The following is a 25,113-nucleotide window of genomic DNA, read 5'->3' as shown; positions in this document are numbered from 1 at the left end:
CCCCCTGTGGATGAGGTGGTTAGGGGCACAGCACCCCCTGTGGATGAGGTGGTTAGGGGCACAGCACCCCCTGTGGATGAGGTGGTTAGGGGCACAGCGCCCCCTGTGGATGAGGTGGTTAGAGGCACAGCACCCCCTGTGGATGAGGTGGTTAGAGGCACAGCACCCCCTGTGGATGAGGTGGTTAGGGGCACAGCACCCCCTGTGGATGAGGTGGTTAGGGGCACAGCGCCCCCTGTGGATGAGGTGGTTAGGGGCACAGCGCCCCCCTGTGTATGAGGTGGTTAGGGGCACAGCGCCCCCCTGTGTATGAGGTGGTTAGGGGCACAGCGCCCCCCTGTGTATGAGGTGGTTAGGGGCACAGCGCCCCCCTGTGTATGAGGTGGTTAGGGGCACAGCGCCCCCCTGTGTATGAGGTGGTTAGGGGCAAAGCGCCCCCCTGTGGATGAGGTGGTTAGGGACAAAGCGCCCCCCTGTGGATGAGGTGGTTAGGGGCACAGCGCCCCCTGTGGATGAGGTGGTTAGGGGCACAGCACCCCCTGTGGATGAGGTGGTTAGGGGCACAGCGCCCCCCTGTGTATGAGGTGGTTAGGGGCACAGCGCCCCCCTGTGTATGAGGTGGTTAGGGGCACAGCGCCCCCCTGTGTATGAGGTGGTTAGGGGCACAGCGCCCCCCTGTGGATGAGGTGGTTAGGGGCACAGCGCCCCCCTGTGTATGAGGTGGTTAGGGGCACAGCGCCCCCCTGTGTATGAGGTGGTTAGGGGCAAAGCGCCCCCCTGTGGATGAGGTGGTTAGGGACAAAGCGCCCCCCTGTGGATGAGGTGGTTAGGGGCACACTCTGTGACCTGGTGAAGGTGCGCTCTCTGGAGTACGAGAGGCTGGGGGCTGGTAGGGCCTCTTGTCTTTGGAGGGGCTCTGCCTATAAGGTTCCTTAGCCTGCGTCTCCTCTCCTGGTGGCGGCTGATGCTGGCACATTAGTCTTTTGGTTTGTGCTGTAGAGACATATATTTTTTTTTTTGGCCCTGAGCTAGTCCGGCATCCCATGCCCCCAGTACATGATCACAGACGTCCATGAACCAGACAAGGATTTTATATATATAAAAGTCCCAACAAAGTCCAACAGAAGCCCCCTCCCCCCTTTTACCCACCACCCAACCTATCACTAAACCCCAACCCCAGGTGCAAACAAAACATATATAATATATACAGTATATACAATTTATACAAACATACAAAGACAATCACAATACAAAATATATAACATACTAAACCCAACAATAATGAGACTTCTCAGCCCCACACACAACCCGAAAGCCCAAGATCAGCGCCTGCAAGCCCCATACTCCAGTATCTCTACAGCACAAAACAAAAGACTAATGTTTAGTTGTAGGTTATTATTTATATCATGTCTTGTTTAGTTGTAGTTTATTTGTGTAATGATGTCTTGTTTAGTTGGTGTTGGTTTGTATAGATTATGTCTGTGGTATTAGGTTGTGCACAATGCAACTGGGCCAGGGGGTTCACAATTAGTTATTTATATAGGTGTATAGTATATAGTGGTGTATAGTATAGTATATAGGTGTATTGTATATAGTGGTGTATTGTATATAGTGGTGTGGTGTATTGTATATAGGTGTATAGTATATAGTGGTGTATTGTATATAGTAGTGCAGTGCATATAGGTGTATAGTATATAGTGTATTGTGTATATAGGTGTATAGTATATAGTGGTGTATTGTGTATAGTATATAGTGGTGTATGGTATATTGTGGTGTAGTATATAGTGGTGTAGTGTATATAGGTTTGTATATAGTAGTGTGCATAGTACATAGTAGTGTATATAGTGGTGAAATGTATATAGGTGTATATTGTATATAATAGTGTGTGTGTATATATATATATATATATATATATATATATATATATATATATATATATATATATGTGTGTGTGTGTGTATATATGTTTTTTATAGCTATCAGCATTTAGACAGAACGATACATTGTACAGAAAAATTGTTTTGCGATCGCTTAAGCCCATCTCACACATAGGTGGAATGGTTAAAAGAATGTTTACACGGAACGATTTGCAAACGATCAACGACGATTTGAGAACATGTTCAAAGATCAAAATGACCGTTTTTTTGCTCGTCGCTTGATCGTTTGCTGTGTTTACACGGAACGATTATAGCTCAAATGCGATCATTATCGTGCAAATTCGAACGATAATCGTTCTGTCTAAAAGAACCATTCCACACATCCAGACTTCCAGGAGGAGAGAGGCTGATTCACCACCTGCTTCCCCAGGAAGGTGGCAGCTTCCTGGGAGAGTCTTCAGCATGGATCCCCTGACCTCCACCTCCCGGTCAAGGCCGGCGGGGGGTGTAGAGCGTAAGCTACCGGCCAGCGCTCCGGCTGGAGGGGTAAGAAGATCCAGTAGGGTTCGCAGCAATGTGGACCCAGCCCTTCCAGCGACGGGTGGAAGCCGCAAGGCTCCAAGTATGCAAGGAAAGCCTGCAAGTAAGGTGAGCGCAAGAAGGGGTGCAGCTGCACGGAGGGGCTCCCAGGAGAGTCAGGTGGTGGAGCAGTGGGGTCTCAGGGGGCCCAGGGAGTCTGCAGCCACCTATGGCTCCAGGATAGCTGCAAAGCTCACTGAGTATGAGCAGCTGGGAAAGAGACTGAAGGGGTTAAGAGAAGACCTGAGTTTTGCTAAGCACAGAGCCAGCTCAGCCCCAAAGAAACAGAAGCCTGGACTCACAGCTAAGGTGAAGTCTCTGCAGGAGGAGGTGAGAGAGCTGGAGCTGCAGAGGATGACCATCCTGGAGGGCAGCGATGTCTTCAGAGAGAAGCTCCTCAATGAAGATAGATTTGCCAGGATGAAATCCCCAAAGAGGGAGGATGAGGATGGGGGTGATTGTTCTGCGGATGGTGAGAGCAGTAGTGAGGAAGAGGATATGGAAGCCGGAGAGACCACTGTGACAGCGAGTCTGGAGGACTTGGCTACAAAGTCTTCCAGTGCACAAGGGGTGGATGAGTCCCAGCTGAGTCTACCTGCAGGACAAGTGGCCTTACCAACATCCCCAGTGCACATGGAGAACTTCAGCTTTGGAGATGACCTGGGGAAGGAGAGGTTAATTAAAAAGAGGAAGAAGCCAGCAGAGCAGGTGAACCTTGTGTATGTTCCCTTTGTGCAGTCAGGGGCGGCTGGAAAGTCGTCTCAGGGTGCAGATACTGGTAATCTGACTGTCCCCACTTCTGCTACTGTGGAGCGGGGCCAGAAAGCCAGTAAGAGTACAACCAAGATGGCGGAGAGCGCCGGCCTCGCTGGTCAGGGTAGTGAGGACGGTAACGGTGTAGGAGCGGCCGGGGGGCCGGACAGTTTGGTGGATGAGGTGACGTGTGCAGGGCGCTCCTCTGCAGGTAAAGGGAGGAGTGCCCCAGTGCCAGCGGCTGGCACATTGGTCGGGCATCAAAACCAAGCTTGTGGGTGATCCTTTGAGTGGACCTGGAGCTGCAGGGTGATCCTCTGCAGGCAAAGGGAGGAGTGTCCAGGCTTCAGGAGAAGGCACAAGTGCCAGCGATAAGACGGAGGTGGGTAGCACTAGCGGCGGTCGCTGTGCTGCAGGTCACTCCTCTGCAGGCGAGGGGAGGAGTGTCATTAAGTCACCAGGAGGTGTAAGTGGTCCGATGAGTGTGTCTGCTGTAACGGGGCACTCCTATATAGGCACAGGGGTCGTCTGTGCCCCCGGAAATGCAGAAACATCTCTGGTGGATCTTACTGCTGGGGAAGGAGCCAGCGATAAAGAGACTGTCACTAAGTCAGGTGCCTGTCTGGTGCCGCAGGTACACACCAATGGACATGACATTAACCCTTTAAGGACGTGGCCCATTTTCGTTTTTACGTTTTCGGTTTTTCCTCCTTGTGTTTAAAAGGTCATAGCACTTGCATTTTTCCACCTAGAAACCCACATGACCCCTTATTTTTTGCGTCACTAATTGTACTTTGCAATTACAGGCTGAATTTTTGCATAAAGTACACTGCGAAACCAGAAAAAAATTCAAAGTGTGGTGAAATTGAAAAAAAAAACGCATTTCTTTTATTTGGGGGAAATGTGTTTTTACGCCATTCGCCCTGGGGTAAAACTGACTTGTTATGCATGTTCCTCAAGTCGTTACGATTAAAACGATATGTAACATGTATAACTTTTATTGTATCTGATGGCCGGTAAAAAATTCAAACCGTTGTTAACCAATATACGTTCCTTAAAATCGCTCCATTCCCAGGCTTATAGCGCTTTTATCCTTCGGTCTATGGGGCTGTGTCAGGTGTCATTTTTTGCGCCATGATGTTTACTTTCTATCGGTACCTTGATTGCCCATATACGTCTTTTTCATCGCTTTTTATTACATTTTTTCTGGATTTGATGCGACCAAAAATGCGCAATTTTGCACTTTGGGATTTTTTTCCGCTGACGCCGTTTACCGTACGAGATCAGGAATGTGATTAATTAATAGTTCGGGCGATTACGCACGCGGCGATACCAAACATGTTTGTTTATTTATTTATTTGTTTACTTTTATTTAAAACCTGGGAAAAGGGGGGTGATTCAGACTTTTATTAGGGGAGGGGGCTTTTTACTATTAACAACACTTTATTTATTTTTTTTACACATATACTAGAAGCCCCCCTGGGGTTAGGGTTATTCCCCCCCCCCCCTGGGGTTAGGGTTATTCCCCCCCCTGGGGTTAGAGTTATTCCCCCTGGGGTTAGGGTTATTCTCCCCTGGGGTTAGGGTTATTCTCCCCTGGGGTTAGGGTTATTCCCCCTAGGGGACTTCTAGTATATACACTGTGATCTCTCATTGAGATCTCTGCAGCATAGATATGCTGCAGAGATCCATGAGATCGGCACTCGTTTGCTTTCGGCTGCTGCAGCCGAAAACGAACGAGTGCCGAGCCGAGGACGGCGCCATCTTGGACGCGTCCCCGGCCGGCATCAGTAACGGAGATAGGTTCTCCTGGACAAGGTCCCGGAGGAGCGATCTCCCCCACTAGACCCCAGGGAAACGTTGCCTCCGGTAATCGGAGGCAGCTGTCAACTTTGACAGCTGCCTCCAATTAGCTAATTAGCAGGCACGGCGATCAGACTGTGCCCGCTAATAGCAGCGGTCCCGGGCTACTCGCGGCACCCGGGATCGCGGCACTTCAAAGCGGGGCCGCCGCGCGGCCCCGCTTTGAAGTGCAAGTGCGGACATATGACGTACCGGTACATCATATGTCCTTAAGAGGTTAATAAAGCCATGCTTCAGGCGGTGCAGGAGATTGAGGCAGAGGTGCTGGCTGAGGCTGAGGGCCGGGCAGGTGGCAATGCTGCATCTCCCCAAGTTAAGGGGAAGACGGCTGCCCAGTCAAATGTGCCCAGGGATGCCAGGGATGCCACTGCTAATGCCAGATCTGCTATATCTCATGGTAATGTAATAAAGCCAGCCAGACTACAGGTAGGCCAGTCCAGCCCAGCTAGGCAGGGTATACTTAATGCTGGTGTTAATGTTTCTTCTGTGGTTGCTGGGGGGAGTGGGGATGGTCCGGCTGCCCCCCCAGTGGTGGCCGCTCCAGTGAGGAGCTATGCCAACGTCGCTGCTGGGGGAACTAGGAGAAGGTAACTTGCAACGGCACCTCCTGGAGGCGTTGAGGAGAGGAGACAGAACGCTCCAAGTAGAGGGCCGGGAGGTCGACCTGTCCTTCTACATAGAAAGACATGGGCTTGGGGCATTCCGAGAGCATAATGGGGAAGTGGTCTGGTCCCTTCCAACACCTGGGCAGGAGGTGGGCCGTAGGAACGTGGTCCGTCTGGTATGGAGAGGCAGTGATGCGTGCCCACAGAGAGGGAAGGTGGTGGAGCTTCTCTTCCAGATGAGATTCAGGGCGAATGACATCTTTGCCCTGATCCACCCCTACGGTACCTCTGAATTCGACATCAGCTTTGTGAAGCCAGAGGGACTTGAGCTCTTCTGGTCCAATCACGAGTTGGTGAAGGATGAGCCCATGTGGCGGGATTTCGCTGTAAAGGCGGTATCCCGTCAGAGTTCTGTCAAGAAGGTGACCGTTCTGACGCGTAATGAGTCGCTTTCTTGCTATGACATCATGACCTGGCTAGGCAGGTTTGGGGAGGTGACGGGACATCCCCAAGAAAAATCTGGATGAGCATGGTATTTGGTCCGGAGCCTGGACGTTTTCCGTCCGCCTCCGTCGTTCAGGCGACACTGTCGCACACATTCCATCTGCTGCCTTCCTCGGACGCGATAGGATCCAAGTCTTTTACCAGGGGCAGCCGAAGCTGTGTCACAGGTGTGGGGATCCCACCCACTTTAGTGCAAACTGCACTAAGCTGATTTGTGCATTGTGCGGTGCGGAGGGTCATCTGGCTGCCAGCTGTGGCCGGATTCGCTGTCACCTGTGTGGTGACCTTGGTCACCCGTTTAGCCGGTGTCCACGCTCATTCTCCAATGCTGCGGCCGCCCAAGATGGGGAGAGCCTTGAGATTGCCTCACCTGGGGAGGGAACCAGCAAAGGAGAAGGGGCACCAGGGCCAGTGAAGAAGGTAAAAAGCAAGACCCCCTCTAAGCTCAGGCGAGAGGAGAAGCGCAGAAGGAGCAGGGACCTGGGAAGTTCCCTGGTAGCAGGAGTAGGCAGTGGTCCTGCTCCAGATGCCAGCTTAGAGGGAACAGCTGAGGCTCTGGAGCAGGGGTACTCAACAACTTTTAGTGAAGGTCCAAGCTGAACGTCAGTAGGAAACGTGTTTTGTTACTTTTCACAAACGTTCTTAAACTATTTACATACAGAATTGCTGCTTATTAGCGGGAAAACTGGCATATTTTCTCTTTCACCAGCCCTTTGATATTAGGTACAAAGGGGGTGACTGCCCTGGTAGTATATAGCCCCCCTGTTGCTCCCCCTGTAGTATATAGCCCCCTGTGCACTCCCCCACAGTAGTATATAGCCCCCCTGTTGCTCCCCCTGTAGTATATAGCTCCCCCCTGTGAGCTTCCCCCAGTAGTATATAGCTCCCCCCAATAGTATATAGCCCCCCCTGTGAGCTCCCCCCAGTAGTATATAGCCCCCCAGTAGTATGTAGCCCCCCCTGTGCGCTCCCCCCAGTAGTATATAGCCCCCCAGTAGTATATAGCCCCCCTGTGAGCTCCCCCCAGTAGTATGTAGCCCCCCCTGTGCGCTCTCCCCTTTTAGAAGGCCCCCAGACAAAAAAAAAACAAAAAAACAAACCACAACTCACCTAGCACCTCGTTCCCTGCTGCGGCTGTCGTCTTCTTTTCTCCGGGGTCCGGACAGCTGGCCTCCGCGGTCCGGGTTCGGACTGCGGTCCGCCAGTTGAGGACCCCTGGTCTAGAGGATATCGAGTTAGATGAAGAGATAAGGAGACTTCGTAAAGAGGAGGCAAAGAGGGCCATTTCCTTCAGTTCCTCCCAATATAAAAGTTTGGATGAGGACGGTGGGAAAGGGCAAAATGAAAAACGTAAGTGCGACAGTAGGAGGCAAAGCCAGAAGGGACCTAGGGCATCTTCTTCCTCCTCCGGTGTTGCGGGCCAAGTGCCAAAGGAAAGCCTGACTGACCCCCCTCTGATCGTTCTGTCCAATAGGTATCAGGCCCTCGGCAAAGCCGAGGCTGAGGGACTGATTTTGGAGACTGTGAGGTCTCCAGGAGGTGCCGAGCCTGTTCCTTCTGAGGCAGTTTCCTTGGGAGGCCAGGTGGCCCCTGGGTCAGGAGATGAGGATCTGGCTATGGATATGTCTGCATCTTTAAAGCGGGTTAAAGAGAAGGCAAAAGGATCTTCTTCTGATGGGGAAGGGGGAAAAAAGAAGGGTAGAAAATAAAGAGACAAGGCTGTCCAACTCGATCACCCATGATGGCGGCACTCACCCCATTGACTCTCTGGCATCCATTAACTGTGCCAGCATTAAGTCGGATACAGCTAGATTCGCAGCCTTTGATTTTCTCGGTCGTATTAACGCCGACATTTTGTTTTTGCAGGAGACCAGGTTGACAGACCAAGCCTTGCTAGTAAAAGCCAAGCGAGAGTGGAGGCATGGGCCTTCACACTGGTCTCTTGCGGCTGAGCCGTATAGTGGGGTGGCGGTCCTTTTTACCGCTCCTGTAGAATGCAGACGGGTTATTGAGTTAGAAATGGGGAGGTGCCTGATCTTGGATGTCCTCATGAAGGGGCAAGAGCTCCGGCTCATTAACATCTATGCCCCACAAACTAAGTGGGACCGTAAAAGCCTTTTTATGAGGATTAAAGAGTCACTGTCTTATTATTTTTTTTTGCAGAAATCAATAGTCCAGGCGATTTTAAGAAACTTTGTAATTGGGTTTATTAGCCAAATCTGCCATTATCTGCATGTAAAAAGCCTTTTCCCAGGTCCCCCCTCCTTCCTCTTTTTCATCCACTCCAAAAAATCTGAAAATTGTGACTTGTTGCAGGAGACGTCCCCTGTCTGCTCTATGGAGAGGGGAGGGGGGAGGAGGAAGGAGGGAGTTAGCCGGCAGCAGAGAGCAGAGAACAGAGGATTACAGGCACGGAGCTGGGTGACAGCTGTAATCCGAGCTCAGACAGGTCACTGGTGACTGTCACAGGAGATATCCCCTGAGGGATTTGTAGATTAACTCTTTGTCCTGTTTTGGTCTTTTCTTTAGCTCTCTCCATAGGAGAACAATGAAGACAGGGGGGAGAGCTTCAAACTGCTTTTTCATGATAAAAATGCATTTTTCGGATAATAAACCCAATAACAAAGTTTCTTAAAATCGCCTGGACTATTGATTTCTGCAAAAAAGAAAAATTCACGACAGTGACACTTTAACCCCTTAAGGACAGAGCCTGAAATGGCCTTAATGACAGAGACAAATTTTATGAATATGACCAGTGTCACTTTAGTCATTAATAACTTCGGGATGCTTTTACCTATCCGTCTGATTCTGAGATTCTTTTCTCGTGACATATTGTACTTTACATTTCTGGTAAATTGGAGTCGATACTCATAACAAATCTTTATGAAAAAAACCCAAATAATGTGAAAAAATGTGAAAAAATGCATTTTTCCAACTTTGAAACTTTTTTGCGTATACAGAAAGTGGTTATACCACATAAATTATATATTAAATAGCATTAGCTTAGCAGTTGGGTCGGGGAACCTAATGATTAAACTTAGGTAGAGAGTTCCCACAGAGAGAGAGAGGGACTGTGGTGAAAATGCTATAATACGTCTTATAGCATGTATTTATTAATATGTACATTAAACACAAACATGAAAAACAGGTTTTATAATTAGATGATTATAGGTAGAGGTATAAGGGGTAAAGGGTAAAGGTACGAGATAGGTTACCCCTGGTTTAACCCTGCCTATTACTGACGTGGGACCCCCTGGTTTAGGCGTCCCCAAACAGGAGGGACTGACCCTGTGCTAGGGTTGTGTAGGTCTTTCCCGTTACAGATGTCAGTTGTCACTGTGTCTGGTAATACGGTAATATACAAAGTGTGTAGCATATAAAAGGCAGGTGTAGATGTTTTTTTGTCGTGGTTCTGATATCCCTTCTTCCGTTTATCCAACGCGTTTCCCTTGTTCTATGGCGACAAGTTCCTCAGGGAGTAGGAAGAGTGTTGGAGTATCAATGGGATATGCCTTGATACATGTCTCAGTCTGATCCAGGAAAAATTGAATTTACAGATGAATTTTGTGGGTGCTCCCAAGTCTGTTGTAGGGGATCACCGTTGTATGTATAGAGATACGTCTGGTGGACAAGTTGTGGTCACTTTATCCAGATTTGTGTCTGGTCTTGTGTGTTAGTTGTTTTCTGCCTTTACAGTATGATCAACTGTATAGTATTATTACGAGCTGTAATAGATAAGTAACCAGCAATCTCAGTTCCCAGATGGTGTTAGTAAACAGATGTAGTAAGTTTGATACAGATAGTTTTTCTCCTGCAGAGTGATGAGCTGTGGAGCGTGCACTGGGTCTGCTGTGAGGTCTCAGAGATGCTGAGTCATCTACTGTCTGTGCGAGGTGCCTGATGGAGGCGCGTCCTCGTGTGCTGGCTAGCATTAGCAACATGTCTACTTTATGTTGGCGGCATTTATTAAACTATCATTTTTTTTTAGACAATAGGGAGCTTAAAACATTAGCAGCAAATTTCCAAATTTTCAGTAAAATTTCAAAATCAGATATTTTTAGGGACCTGTTCAGGTTTAAAGTGTATTTGAGGGGCCTGTATGTTAGAAAGCCCCACAAAGCACCCCATTTCAGAAACTGCACCCCCCAAACTCTGCAAAAGCACATCCAGAAAGTGTTTTAACCCTTTAGGGGAGTCACAGAAATAAAAGCTAAGTGTGTAAGGAATTTGAAAATTTTAATTTTCTGTGCAGAGATTTTATTGTAATCCAATATTTTTCATAATTATAAACCTATTATCAGATAAATGCACCCAAATAATTATTGCCCCGTTTCTGCAGTTTATAGAAATACCCCATATGTGGCCATATTGCACTATTTGACGCAACCACAAGCCTCAGATATAAGGGAGCGCCTAGTGCATTTCAACGCCTCCGTTATATTTGGTCATTTCTGACTGTACCACTTCAGGTTGGCAGAGGCTCTGGGGTGCCAAAACCTAAAAAACACCCCTAAAGGGACACCATTTAGAAAACTACACCCCTCAAGGAATGTAACAAGGGGTGCGGTGAGCATCTGGACCCCACAGGTGCTTCACAGATTTTCCCAACAATATGGCGTGAAAAAAGAAAAATTTATTTTTTACACTAAAACGTTGTTCTAGCCTTCAATTTTTCATTTTCTTAAAGAGATAAGAGGCAAAAAAACACAAAATGTGAAGCGCAGTTTCTCCCGAGTACGGAAATACCCCACATGTGGCGATAAAGTGCCAAGGGGGCGCAGGACGAGCCTCCAAAGGGAAGGAGCGCCAATTGGCTTTTGGAAGCTGAATTTCACTGAAAAGGATTTCAAGGGCCATGTCGCATTTACAGAGCCCTCGTGCTGCCAAGACACTGGAAACCCCCCACAAGTGACCCCATTCTGGAAACTACACCCCTCAAGGAATCTAACAAGGGGTTCAGTGAGCATATGGACCCCACTGGTGACGGGCACAAATGTGGAACAATGTGACGTAAAAGTAAAAAATTTCATTTTTTCACTTTCATGGCACAAATCATCAAGGCCGGCCGTTCACGGCGATCGGGCTGGTGGCACAGTGTCCACCATTACTTTTTACAGTAATGGCGGTCGGTGCCGTCCTCGGACAGCACCGACCGCCATTTTTTTCCGGGTCACCGATGACCCGGAAAGGTTCCGATCGCCGCTATTGGCTGATCTGAATTGATCAGCCTATAGCGGCGATCGTAAGCACGGGGGGTGTTAACCACCCCCCGTGCCGTGAAGCTAAGATGGCCTGCTATGATTTATAGCAGGCCATCTTCCCCGATCACTGTGTGTGAACACACAGCGATCGGGGAAACATCGGGCGTACCTATACGCCCGTTTGCGTTAAAGCCCACCCTGCGGGGGCGTATGGGTACGCCCGATGTCGTTAAGGGGTTAAGGTGATCTTTGGTGGAGACTTCAACACTATCACGAGGTCTCAGGACAGGAGAGGTGCCAAAGACAAGCTGGCTTATGATAGCATGGCGCTGATTAGTATAGTTAGGGAAGCTCGCCTAGAGGATGCCCACATCCGGACACCCTCGGGCCACGCGGGTTTCACCTATCATCGAGGTAGCTGCAGGTCTAGATTAGACAGGTTTTATTTAAAGAGTCACTGTTGTGAATTTTTTTTTTTTTCCGCAGAAATCAATAGTCCAGGCGATTTTAATAAACTTTGTAATTAAGTTTATTAGCCAAAAAATGAATTTTTACACTATTACCCTATTACACCCTAATACTGTTACACTATTACCCTGTTACACTATTAGGCTGTTACACTATTACACTATTAGGCTGGGTTCACACTACGTATATGTCAGTCAGTATTGTGGTCCTCATATAGCAACCAAAACCAGGAGTGGATTAAAAACACAGAAAGGATCTGTTCACACAATGTTGAAATTGAGTGGATGGCCGCCATTCAATGGCAAATATTTGCTGTTATTTTAAAACAACGGCTGTTATATTGAAATAATGGCCGTTAATTACCGTTATATGGCGGCCATCCACTCAATTACAACATTGTGTGAACAGATCCTTTCTGTGTTTTTAATCCTCTCCTGGTTACACTATTGGGCTATGTTCACACTACCCGAACACCCGGCCGTTACGTGACCCTGGACGGGTCACGGAACGGCCGGTCTCAGACCGGATCATCCCGGCCGGGCGCATCAGCGCACGGACCGACATCAGAGCTTCCCATAGCGCACAGTGAAGCAATCAGCCGGAGCCGCTCGCTTCACTGTGTGAACTGACAGGTCTTTCTGCGGCCGGAATTCACTGAATTCCGGCCGCAGAAAACTGACCTGTCAGTTTTTTCCGCCGCCGCATGGGATCCCGGCCGGAGCGTTATGATGTGTGTACGCTCCGGCCGGGATCCCATTGAAAATAAGGCTATGTTCCACCCCTCAAAACTACGGCCGTAGTTATACATAGTGTGAACATAGCCTTACCCTGTTACACTATTAGCCTATTATATTATTACCCTGTTACACTATTACCCTGTTACACTATTACCCTGTTACACTATTACCCTGTTACACTATTACCCTGTTACACTATTACCCTGTTACACTATTAGCCTATTACATTATTACCCTGTTACACTATTACCCTGTTACACTATTAGCCTATTACATTATTACCCTGTTACACTATTACCCTGTTACACTATTACACTATAACCTTGTTACACTATTACCCAGTTACACTATTACCCAGTTACACTATTACACTATAACCCTGTTACACTATTAGCCTATTACATTATTACCCTGTTACACTATTACACTATTACCCAGTTACACTATTACACTATATATACATACAAAAAAGGTTCACCGTAGAGGAACTCAATCACCCTTACTCTCAGTGTAGCCCCCTAATAAGTTGTAGCCATGGGTGTTACTCTACTCAATTAACAGAAAAACCCACCATAAAGATGAATACACAACAAAAAACTATGGGCATAGATTCTGAATCACTGCAAAATGTATTTATCATAATTATGATGATAACATAATAAAAAGAATATATAAAAACTCACTAAAAATATTTAAAAACAACCAGGTACAATACATATATAATAGACAACAACATAGGATGTATGGGTGATCAAATATTAGGTGTGTCATTCCCTAAAACTAAACCGCTGTTCCAGCAATATTATGGCACAAGACAAACCAGAGACAGTCATAAGCCTTATCAGCACTCGCCCATTTGTCCTATGAGGGTCACAGTTGTCCCTACGTACGTTTCACCTCAACCGGGAACTGTCCCCCTAAATCGCCCTCTCCCTTATATACATACCGGGCCTCATTATGGATTAGCCCCGCTTCCGGGCTTGTCGGCGCGCCGGACCGGAAGTCGAGACCTCGTCACTTCCGGGTCAGCAGCTCACCCTACATACGCACGCATTAAGGTCACGGACATGCGCACCGGGAGTACTGAGGCCGCCCGGAAGTGACCGCAGCGTCAACGACCGGCCGGGCGCGCACACCAATCTGCGATGACTTGCCAGATTAACTATAACCTCGCTGGGACAGCAGTGATTGAATAAACAGGGGTTTTGGACATATAATAAAGGCGAGAACAAGAATTATTCCTATTCTCCTAACATACTTCACCGAAATAAATATCATAGTACAATATATCAATTCAGAATATTTCAGTGATTTATACAAAATAATGACTACATTCTTACTACAATTATATATATTACAAAAGTGACTAGTGCTATAATAAAAACATAAGTGATTTGTTACAAAGCAAAAAAGGGCGCAAGTGCTGCGCAGAGAAATACACTAAATTTGTGTACTACAAAAGTGACTAGTGCCATATTAAAAGCATGATTAAAGTATTGCAATACAAAAAAGGGGCTGGAGGAAACAAATTACTCCGAAACAAGGATGTTACCCATGTGGAAACTGTGTGGCATGCCCGAATGTTACTAGGATAGGGACCTTTCAAAATGCCGACGGCACAAGACAATATGCGATTCGGGACTATGTGCCCTGTAATAGTACACATGTGGCTGCGGCAAGATATATGTGGGCTTGACTGCACGTGAACTGAAAGTGAGAATAAGGGAACACGAGAGGTATAGTGGCAGCCAAAAACACAGATGATATTGATTCCCTTAAGACTATCCCCCGACACTTCAAAGTATTCCATAGAAGTGATCCAAAAAGCTTTCAGGTCAGAGGGATCGAAAAGGTCAAGGTCGGTATTAGAGGGGGCAATGTGAGGAGGATCCTGGCCCAGAAGGCATGCCGCTGGATTACAGTGTTAGGTACAGCAGCCCCTTCAGGACTTAATGAAAATTGTAGCTTTGTTCCATTTTTATGAATCCACAATCTTTTTATATTATTGTATTTTTATGTTATTAATGTCTTTCTTTTTCCTTCCATCTTCTTTTTCACTATATTTCTTTCTATTCTAAACTCTGCCATACAGATTTTCTATCTATATTTAGGTTTCGGGTACCTCAAGAAGATAAGAAAGTGGGACAGCATTCTTGATATTTCTGTTAATAACTGAGGGGTATATTATTGGATAGAAGATTTTTGTAATAAATTTTGCACATGATATAATAGTAACTATAATGATTTGTAATATGTAATTAAAAATAAATAATAAAAAATAAAAAATGTAATAATTATTTGCACCGATTCACTTTATGCGTTTTTTGCACTAGCGGTTTGGTTGCGTTTTTTGCGCAGCACTTGCGCCCTTTTTTGTATTGCAATACTTTAATCATGCTTTTAATATAGCACTAGTCACTTTTGTAGTACACAAATTTAGTGTATTTCTCTGCGCAGCACTTGCGCCCTTTTTTGCTTTGTAACAAATCACTTATGTTTTTATTATAGCACTAGTCACTTTTGTAATATATATAATTGTAGTAAGAATGTAGTCATTATTTTGTATAAATCACTGAAATATTATGAATTGATATATTGTACTATGATATTTATTTCGGTGAAGTATGTTGGGAGAATAGGAATAATTCTTGTTCTCGCCTTTATTATATGTCCAAAACCCCTGTTTATTCAATCACTGCTGTCCCAGCGAGGTTATAGTTAATCTGGCAAGTCATCGCAGATTGGTGTGCGCGCCCGGCTGGTCGTTGACGCTGCGGTCACTTCCGGGCGGCCTCAGTACTCCTGGTGCGCATGTCCGTGACCTTAATGCGTGCGTATGTAGGGTGAGCTGCTGACCCGGAAGTGACGCGGTCTCGACTTCCGATCCGGCGCGCCGACAAGCCCGGAAGCGGGGCTAATCCATAATGAGGCCCGGTATGTATATAAGGGAGAGGGCGATTTAGGGGGACAGTTCCCGGTTGAGGTGAAACATACGTAGGGACAACTGTGACCCTCATAGGACAAATGGGTGAGTGCTGATAAGGCTTATGACTGTCTCTGGTTTGTCTTGTGCCATAATATTGCTGGAACAGCGGTTTAGTTTTAGGGAATGACATACCATTGCGACACACCTAATATTTGATCACCCATACATCCTATGTTGTTGTCTATTAGATATGTATTGTACCTGGTTGTTTTTATTAGTGAGTTTTTATATATTGTTTTTATTATGTTATCATCATAATTATGATAAATACATTTTGCAGTGATTCAGAATCTATGCCCATAGTTTTTTGTTGTGTATTCAACTATTACACTATAACCCAGTTACACTATAAGGCTGGGTTCACACTACGTATATTTCAGTCAGTATTGTGGTCCTCATATTGCAACCAAAACCAGGAGTGGATTAAAAACACAGAAAGGCTCTGTCCACACACTGATGAAATTGAATGGATGGCCGCCATATAACAGTAAATAACGGCCATTATTTCAATATAACAGCCGTTGTTTTAAAATAACAGCAAATATTTGCCATTAAATGGCGGCCATCTACTCAATTTCAACATTGTGTGAACAGATCCATTCTGTGTTTTTAATCCACTCCTGGTTTTGGTTGCAATATGAGGACCACAATACTGACTGAAATATACGTAGTGTGAACCCAGCCTAAGACTAGGTTCACACTCTGTATCTGTGTGGCTGTATTGCGGGCGGTAAATCATCAGCCGGATTTTTCTGGTTCATGCGTACGCTGGAAAGTATACGATATACAGCTGCACAGTGCACGCTATGTATGAATCTACGGCCCGATCGTAAACGGACCCGTAAAAAAATGAACAAGACCATTGTTTGCGGCTGGACATGCGGCCGTGGATTGACAGGCGGTCCGTACAGGGTACTTCAAAAATAGCCGGCAATGATGCCGAATGCCGATGCCTCTAATAGTTAATATATTAAATTAATAAAACACATTTTCTTTGTAATAAAGTCCCTTTCGTTGTTCAATAATTTAATTCTAACGAATCCATCATTGTGCAATTAAATATACTGTTAAATAAAATAAATGTATATTTATATATATATTTATTTTTTGACAGTATATTGAATTGCACAATGATGGATTCATTTAAATTAAATTATTGAACAACGAAACTGATTTTATTTCAACGAAAATGTGTTTTATTAATTAAATATTAATTAGTACAGGAAGCTCCATAAGCCGTTAATTCATATTCCCGGTAATAGAGCTTTCTGTACTAATCATCACTTTACTTTAAAACATCAAATGTTTCTTCTAATTATGTTATGACAATAGCATTATTAGAAGAAACATTTAGAATTATATGTGCGCTCAGCTGATTGGCTGATCGGCTGAGCGCACATATAATTAGCGGGTCCGCAGTACAGTCACTTCATTGTGCTGCGGACCAGCGAAGAGGACACATCGGGGTGAGTATAGAGCTCTCCCCACCCCCTCCCCAGCACTGCACCCCTCCCAGCAAGGAAGGGGGGTCAGTTAACCCCTTCCTTGCTGGGATGGGTGCAGTCTGACATCAGTCTGGCCCCCAAGGGGTTAAGGGAGCCAGACTGTAAGCAGCGATCTGTAAAGATGCTGCATACTGTAAGGAGCACAACACCGCTCACAATGATGGGTGTTGTGCTCCTGTTTGTATGTTTTTTGTGTGTTTCTCCCTTTTTGTTTTTCAGATATCGGTATCCTGTGGATTACGTCGGATTCCATGGACTACGTCGATGACCAGCGGTTGTTTGTTGTTGTTTTTTTAATAAAATGGTCAATGAGGGGTGTGGGGTGTTTTTATTTGAATAAACAAATTTTTTAACTTGTGTCTTGTCTTTATTTCTTTACTTTATAGACTTAGTAGTGGAAGCCGTCTATTAGACGGCTTCCACTACTAAGTTGGGGCCTAGTGTTAGCCGGTATAAAATGGCTAACACTAACCCCCTATTATTACCCCAGTACCCAATGCCACCAGGGGTACTGGGAAGAGCCGGGTGCCAAATTTAACTTGGATTTTTCGATCCAAAAGGTTCTGTGAGTTTTATTGGGCGAAGATTTCCAAGTAAATGACCTGCCTCAGATCGCTTCGAAACAAGCTAGGGAAGCAGAACTCTACTACGGGCGTATGCTCGCGGTTTGTACGCATCCGGCCGCATGTCGATTTTTTCCACGCCCGTAGTTTCAGCCGCACATGTACGGCGGCATACGAAATGTGGCCGGACTCATACGCAGTGTGAACATAGCCTAACCCTGTTACACTATTACCCAGTTACAGTATTACACTATCACCCAGTTACACTATTACCCAGTTACACTATTAGGCTATGTTCACACAGCGTAAAAGTACGGCCGTTGTTGCCATCAGCAAGAACAGCCGTACTTAGTACGGTGTGGAACAGTGGCTATTCTTCTATGGGATCCCGGCCAGAGCGTATACACTTAGTATACGCTCCGGCCGGGATCCCATGCAGCGCGCAAACAACTGACATGTTAGTTCACACAATGAAGCGAGCGACTCCGGCCGCTTGCTTCATTGTGTGCTATGAGAGTTCTGATGCGGTCGCGCGCTAAAGCGCCCGCATCAGAACACTGCGGCCGGAAAAATCATCCAGCCGGTACTGCAGTACCAGCCGGGATGATCTTTTCAGAAACCGGCCGTTCTGTGACCCCGCCGGGTCACGGAACAGCCGGTCTCATACACCGTGTGAACATAGCCTTACACCATTACCCTGTTACCCCCTCAGTTGCACTGGAGCAGCTTTCGGGGCAGTCTCCATGTGTCGATGTCTCGGCGGAGGCTTCAGGCCCAGTGCTGAGGGTCTCAGCGATCGGGACTGATCTTCCACTGATCTGTGAAGCCTCCCTCCATCCCTCTCCTGCTCCAGAGACAACACATCTCTTGCTTTTATCTACCTTGTAAAAGGACTGATAGGGGGCGACGCCTGCCTTTCTGCTGCCCCCAATGTTCATGTCAGGAACTGCAAGGCTGCTGATCTGCCGCTCTGATCCTGCTCTGCCGCACAGCATTAGTCATACAGAGCGAGCTGTGATAGAGAGGCCGGTGTCGCCCCCTACTGCTGCTGACACAGGGTGTCCAGCCACAACTACAACCCCCATCATGCCTGGTCCACCAAAGCCAAAGCCAGTCCAGGTATAATGGGGACTGCTGAAGGTTCACAGGTTGGGAAATCCTGAAAGCATCTGTCAGGGCATGCTGGGAGTTGTAGTCCTGTAACATTTGGATTTTTGGAGGATCACCGGGGTTACCTCATGGCGGATGGTCTCCTTCGGCAGGACGTCTATCACCGCGAGCAGCGTCTCCAGCCAGGCATTGCTTACTCCTGCCAAACAAACAAGAGAGATGGTCACTGGCCCTGCAGAGCATCGCACCACTTACATGGCTTCACAGCTGTATCCACAGTCCTATCTGACCTGCAGCTCCACCATCACACATCTGATCCCTTCTGATCAGCAGGACCCCGGGGTGGAGGAGTTACTATGGAGAACTGAGGAGGAATGGGGGGGGGTCCCTGTACTAGTGATCAGCAGAAGTATGAATACAGCTCTGGAGAATCCCAGCGATGCAACCAGGCTCCCTGCAGCGCCACCACAGGGTAGATGAAGTATTACACAGAGCTCATTCACACCAGTGTGTGTATACCAGGACAGGAGGGACGCTCCATGGACTGATCCTGAAGATACCCCACCCTTAGGGCCCTATTCCACAGTAACGATAATCGGCCCCATTTGGCCCGATTCGGCCAATTATCGTTCGGTGAAATAGAGAGAATGATCAGCCGACGATCGTGTCATCGGCTGATCGTTCATTTAGGGCCAGACCTAAAATCATCGTTCCTCCACCGTGCATCGCTACGGTTGAATAGCGGTGCGCGGAGGGCGACCGACGATTTGACAGCAGCAGCATCATGCATTACCTGTCCAGGCTTCTTCTCCGCGCTGTCTTCATCCCCGGGTCCCCCGCGCTCTCTATCTTCTGAATGGCCGGTCAGCTGACGGAGCGCTCAGCCAATCACAGGCCGGGACCGCCGCCTGTCAGCTGACCGCCCATTCAGAAGATAGAGAGCGCGGGACCCGGGGATGAAGACAGCGCGGAGACGACCTGCAGGTAATGTATGATGCTGCAAGGACATCGGTAACTATGTCCCTGCAGCCCTCGCTCAACGATCATCGGGCGTGGAATAGGCCCAGTAAACAAGCGGCGATCTAGCAGATCGCCGCTCATTTACATAGTTGATCGGGCCCTCCTCTGCCCATGGAATAGGACCCTTACAGAACTAAGGACCAGCGACTGCAGGATAGGAGGGGACGCCCCCATCAGGACATAGAGAGCACAACGTCCTCATCTAGTGGGAAAAGATACACCCGCTGCTCAGAATCCGAGAGGCACAGACATCAGGCTGGCCGCAGCCCAAATGCTACATTTACTGTCTCCTGAGCACAATACCGCCCCCTGGGGACACAGCTATAGTGCTGACAGTCATGTGACTATACCGAGCACTCCTCCAGGAAAACACTGCACCCCCTGTATACCGATATAGGTATACTGTATAGGGAGCAGTATTATAGTAGTTATATCCCTGTATATAGGGAGCAGTATTATAGTAGTTATATTCCTGTATATAGGGAGCAGTATTATAGTAGTTATATCCCTGTATATAGGGGGCAGTATTATAGTAGTTATATTCCTGTATATAGGAGCAGTATTATAGTAGTATATTCTTGTATATAGGAGCAGTATTATAGTAGTATATTCCTGTATATAGGGAGCAGTATTATAGTAGTTATATTCCTGTATATAGGGGCAGTATTATAGTAGTTATATTCATGTATATAGGAGCAGTATTATAGTAGTTATATTCCTGTATATAGGAGCAGTATTATAGTAGTTATATCCCTGTATATAGGAGCAGTGTTATAGTAGTTATATCCCTGTATATAGGGGGCAGTATTATAGTAGTTATATTCATGTATATAGGAGCAGTATTATAGTAGTTATATTCCTGTATATAGGAGCAGTATTATAGTAGTTATATTCCTGTATATAGGAGCAGTAGTATAGTAGTTATATTCCTGTATATAGGAGGCGGTATTATAGTAGTTATATTCCTGTATATAGGAGGCAGTATTATAGTAGTTATATTCCTGTATATAGGAGCAGTATTATAGTAGTATATTCCTGTATATAGGGGCAGTATTATAGTAGTTATATCCCTGTATATAGGAGCAGTATTATAGTAGTTATATCCCTGTATATAGGGGGCAGTATTATAGTAGTTATGGCTCAGGGAAGAAACAGAGTGCTGCACATCACACCTATGGCTGATACTAGTGCCGCTTGGCTAAATAAAAAACACATCAGAATTTTGTGTATGAATTGATCAAGCCATACTGCCCCATGTACCTCGTGCCGGTATCTGATACACATGGGTCCCTACACTAAGTCCACACCGTGCCAGTCAGCGGCCACCAACCCCGCAGGCGTGCACAGCCAGGGAACGGGGGCCATGGGACGGCCCTGCGACCCCCATGCCACAGGACCAGACCCAAAAACACCACACCAGAACCCGGCCAGCACCGCCGGCGGAGAAGGTCGCCCCCAAGCAGCACAAGTCTGGATAAGGTATTGCGCTCACCATAGCTGCAGCAAACAGAATGGGAAAAAAAACAGGAGGGATTAAAACCATGTGCACTCAGGTGTCTCCTGCTAATTGCGGTCATGTGGGTCTCACCAGGAGGAGTGCAATACACGGAGAAAAGAGAGAAACAAAATGTGGCTCAGGGAAGAAACAGAGTGCTGCACCTCACACCTATGGCTGATACTAGTGCCGCTTGGCGGTGCTGGCCGGGTTCTGGTGTGGTGTTTTTGGGTCTGGTCCTGTGGCATGGGGGTCGCAGGGCCGTCCCATGGCCCCCGTTCCCTGGCTGTGCACGCCTGCGGGGTTGGTGGCCACTGACTGGCACGGTGTGGACTTAGTGTAGGGACCCATGTGTATCAGATACCGGCACGAGGTACATGGGGCAGTATGGCTTGATCAATTCATACACAAAATTCTGATGTGTTTTTTATTTAGCCTAGGGGCACTAGTATCAGCCATGGGTGTGAGGTGCAGCACTCTGTTTCTTCCCTTAACCGCATTATAGTAGTTATATTCTTGTATATAGGAGCAGTATTATAGTAGTTATATCCCTGTATATAGGAGCAGTATTATAGTAGTTATATCCCTGTATATAGGAGCAGTATTATAGTAGTTATATCCCTGTATATAGGAGCAGTATTATAGTAGTTATATTCCTGTATATAGGAGCAGTATTATAGTAGTATATTCCTGTATATAGGAGCAGTATTATAGTAGTTATATTCCTGTATATAGGGGCAGTATTATAGTAGTTATATTCCTGTATATAGGAGCAGTATTATAGTAGTTATATCCCTGTATATAGAAGCAGTATTATAGTAGTTATATTCCTGTATATAGGAGCAGTATTATAGTAGTATATCCCTGTATATAGGAGCAGTATTATAGTAGTTATATTCCTGTATATAGGAGCAGTATTATAGTAGTTATATCCCTGTATATAGGAGCAGTATTATAGTAGTTATATTCCTGTATATATGAGCAGTATTATAGTAGTTATATCCCTGTATATAGGGAGCAGTATTATAGTAGTTATATCCCTGTATATAGGAGCAGTATTATAGTAGTTATATTCCTGTATATAGGGGCAGTATTATAGTAGTTATATTCCTGTATATAGGAGCAGTATTATAGTAGTATATTCCTGTATATAGGAGCAGTATTATAGTAGTTATATTCCTGTATATAGGGGGCAGTATTATAGTAGTTATATCCCAGTATATAGGGGGCAGTATTATAGTAGTATATTCCTGTATATAGGAGCAGTATTATAGTAGTTATATCCCTGTATATAGGGGGCAGTATTATAGTAGTTATGTGGCTCAGGGAAGAAACAGAGTGCTGCACATCACACCTATGGCTGATACTAGTGCCGCTTGGCTAAATAAAAAACACATCAGAATTTTGTGTATGAATTGATCAAGCCATACTGCCCCATGTACCTCGTGCCGGTATCTGATACACATGGGTCCCTACACTAAGTCCACACCGTGCCAGTCAGTGGCCACCAACCCCGCAGGCGTGCACAGCCAGGGAACGGGGGCCATGGGACGGCCCTGCGACCCCCATGCCACAGGACCAGACCCAAAAACACCACACCAGAACCCGGCCAGCACCGCCGGCGGAGAAGGTCGCCCCCAAGCAGCACAAGTCTGGATAAGGTATTGCGCTCACCATAGCTGCAGCAAACAGAATGGGAAAAAAAAACAGGAGGGATTAAAACCATGTGCACTCAGGTGTCCCCCGCTAATAGCGGTCATGTGGGTCTCACCAGGAGGAGTGCAAAACACGGAGAAAAGAGAGAAACAAAATGTGGCTCAGGGAAGAAACAGAGTGCTGCACATCACACCTATGGCTGATACTAGTGCCGCTTGGCTAAATAAAAAACACATCAGAATTTTGTGTATGAATTGATCAAGCCATACTGCCCCATGTACCTCGTGCCGGTATCTGATACACATGGGTCCCTACACTAAGTCCACACCGTGCCAGTCAGTGGCCACCAACCCCGCAGGCGTGCACAGCCAGGGAACGGGGGCCATGGGACGGCCCTGCGACCCCCATGCCACAGGACCAGACCCAAAAACACCACACCAGAACCCGGCCAGCACCGCCGGCGGAGAAGGTCGCCCCCAAGCAGCACAAGTCTGGATAAGGTATTGCGCTCACCATAGCTGCAGCAAAACAGAATGGGAAAAAAAACAGGAGGGATTAAAACCATGTGCACTCAGGTGTCCCCCGCTAATAGCGGTCATGTGGGTCTCACCAGGAGGAGTGCAAAACACGGAGAAAAGAGAGAAACAAAATGTGGCTCAGGGAAGAAACAGAGTGCTGCACATCACACCTATGGCTGATACTAGTGCCGCTTGGCTAAATAAAAAAACACATCAGAATTTTGTGTATGAATTGATCAAGCCATACTGCCCCATGTACCTCGTGCCGGTATCTGATACACATGGGTCCCTACACTAAGTCCACACCGTGCCAGTCAGTGGCCACCAACCCCGCAGGCGTGCACAGCCAGGGAACGGGGGCCATGGGACGGCCCTGCGACCCCCATGCCACAGGACCAGACCCAAAAACACCACACCAGAACCCGGCCAGCACCGCCGGCGGAGAAGGTCGCCCCCACGCAGCACAAGTCTGGATAAGGTATTGCGCTCACCATAGCTGCAGCAAACAGAATGGGAAAAAAACAGGAGGGATTAAAACCATGTGCACTCAGGTGTCCCCCGCTAATAGCGGTCATGTGGGTCTCACCAGGAGGAGTGCAAAAACACGGAGAAAAGAGAGAAACAAAATGTGGCTCAGGGAAGAAACAGAGTGCTGCACATCACACCTATGGCTGATACTAGTGCCGCTTGGCTAAATAAAAAACACATCAGAATTTTGTGTATGAATTGATCAAGCCATACTGCCCCATGTACCTCGTGCCGGTATCTGATACACATGGGTCCCTACACTAAGTCCACACCGTGCCAGTCAGTGGCCACCAACCCCGCAGGCGTGCACAGCCAGGGAACGGGGGCCATGGGACGGCCCTGCGACCCCCATGCCACAGGACCAGACCCAAAAACACCACACCAGAACCCGGCCAGCACCGCCGGCGGAGAAGGTCGCCCCCAAGCAGCACAAGTCTGGATAAGGTATTGCGCTCACCATAGCTGCAGCAAACAGAATGGGAAAAAAACAGGAGGGATTAAAACCATGTGCACTCAGGTGTCCCCCGCTAATAGCGGTCATGTGGGTCTCACCAGGAGGAGTGCAAAACACGGAGAAAAGAGAGAAACAAAATGTGGCTCAGGGAAGAAACAGAGTGCTGCACATCACACCTATGGCTGATACTAGTGCCGCTTGGCTAAATAAAAAACACATCAGAATTTTGTGTATGAATTGATCAAGCCATACTGCCCCATGTACCTCGTGCCGGTATCTGATACACATGGGTCCCTACACTAAGTCCACACCGTGCCAGTCAGTGGCCACCAACCCCGCAGGCGTGCACAGCCAGGGAACGGGGGCCATGGGACGGCCCTGCGACCCCCATGCCACAGGACCAGACCCAAAAACACCACACCAGAACCCGGCCAGCACCGCCGGCGGAGAAGGTCGCCCCCAAGCAGCACAAGTCTGGATAAGGTATTGCGCTCACCATAGCTGCAGCAAACAGAATGGGAAAAAAAACAGGAGGGATTAAAACCATGTGCACTCAGGTGTCCCCCGCTAATAGCGGTCATGTGGGTCTCACCAGGAGGAGTGCAAAACACGGAGAAAAGAGAGAAACAAAATGTGGCTCAGGGAAGAAACAGAGTGCTGCACATCACACCTATGGCTGATACTAGTGCCG

The 25,113-nt window shown here is 47.1% G+C and overlaps 1 protein-coding gene across 3 annotated transcripts in view; it reads right to left on the bottom strand.

Annotated features, from left to right (window-relative positions):
• The window catches only part of PPP4R4 (protein phosphatase 4 regulatory subunit 4), a 134,625-nt gene that overhangs the window by 64,580 nt on the left and 44,932 nt on the right, over positions 1-25,113 (bottom strand). For all 3 annotated transcript variants that reach the window (XM_069951114.1, XM_069951116.1, XM_069951115.1), the window contains one exon: positions 18,877-18,950. In XM_069951114.1, the coding sequence (XP_069807215.1) occupies positions 18,877-18,950 (74 nt within the window). The remainder of the gene's footprint in view (positions 1-18,876; positions 18,951-25,113) is intronic.

This window comes from Dendropsophus ebraccatus, chromosome 13, assembly GCF_027789765.1.
Source record: "Dendropsophus ebraccatus isolate aDenEbr1 chromosome 13, aDenEbr1.pat, whole genome shotgun sequence".
Lineage (NCBI taxonomy): Eukaryota > Metazoa > Chordata > Amphibia > Anura > Hylidae > Dendropsophus > Dendropsophus ebraccatus.
Note: the sequence above shows the minus strand (reverse complement) of the source record. Positions and strands in the feature narration are given on the sequence as shown.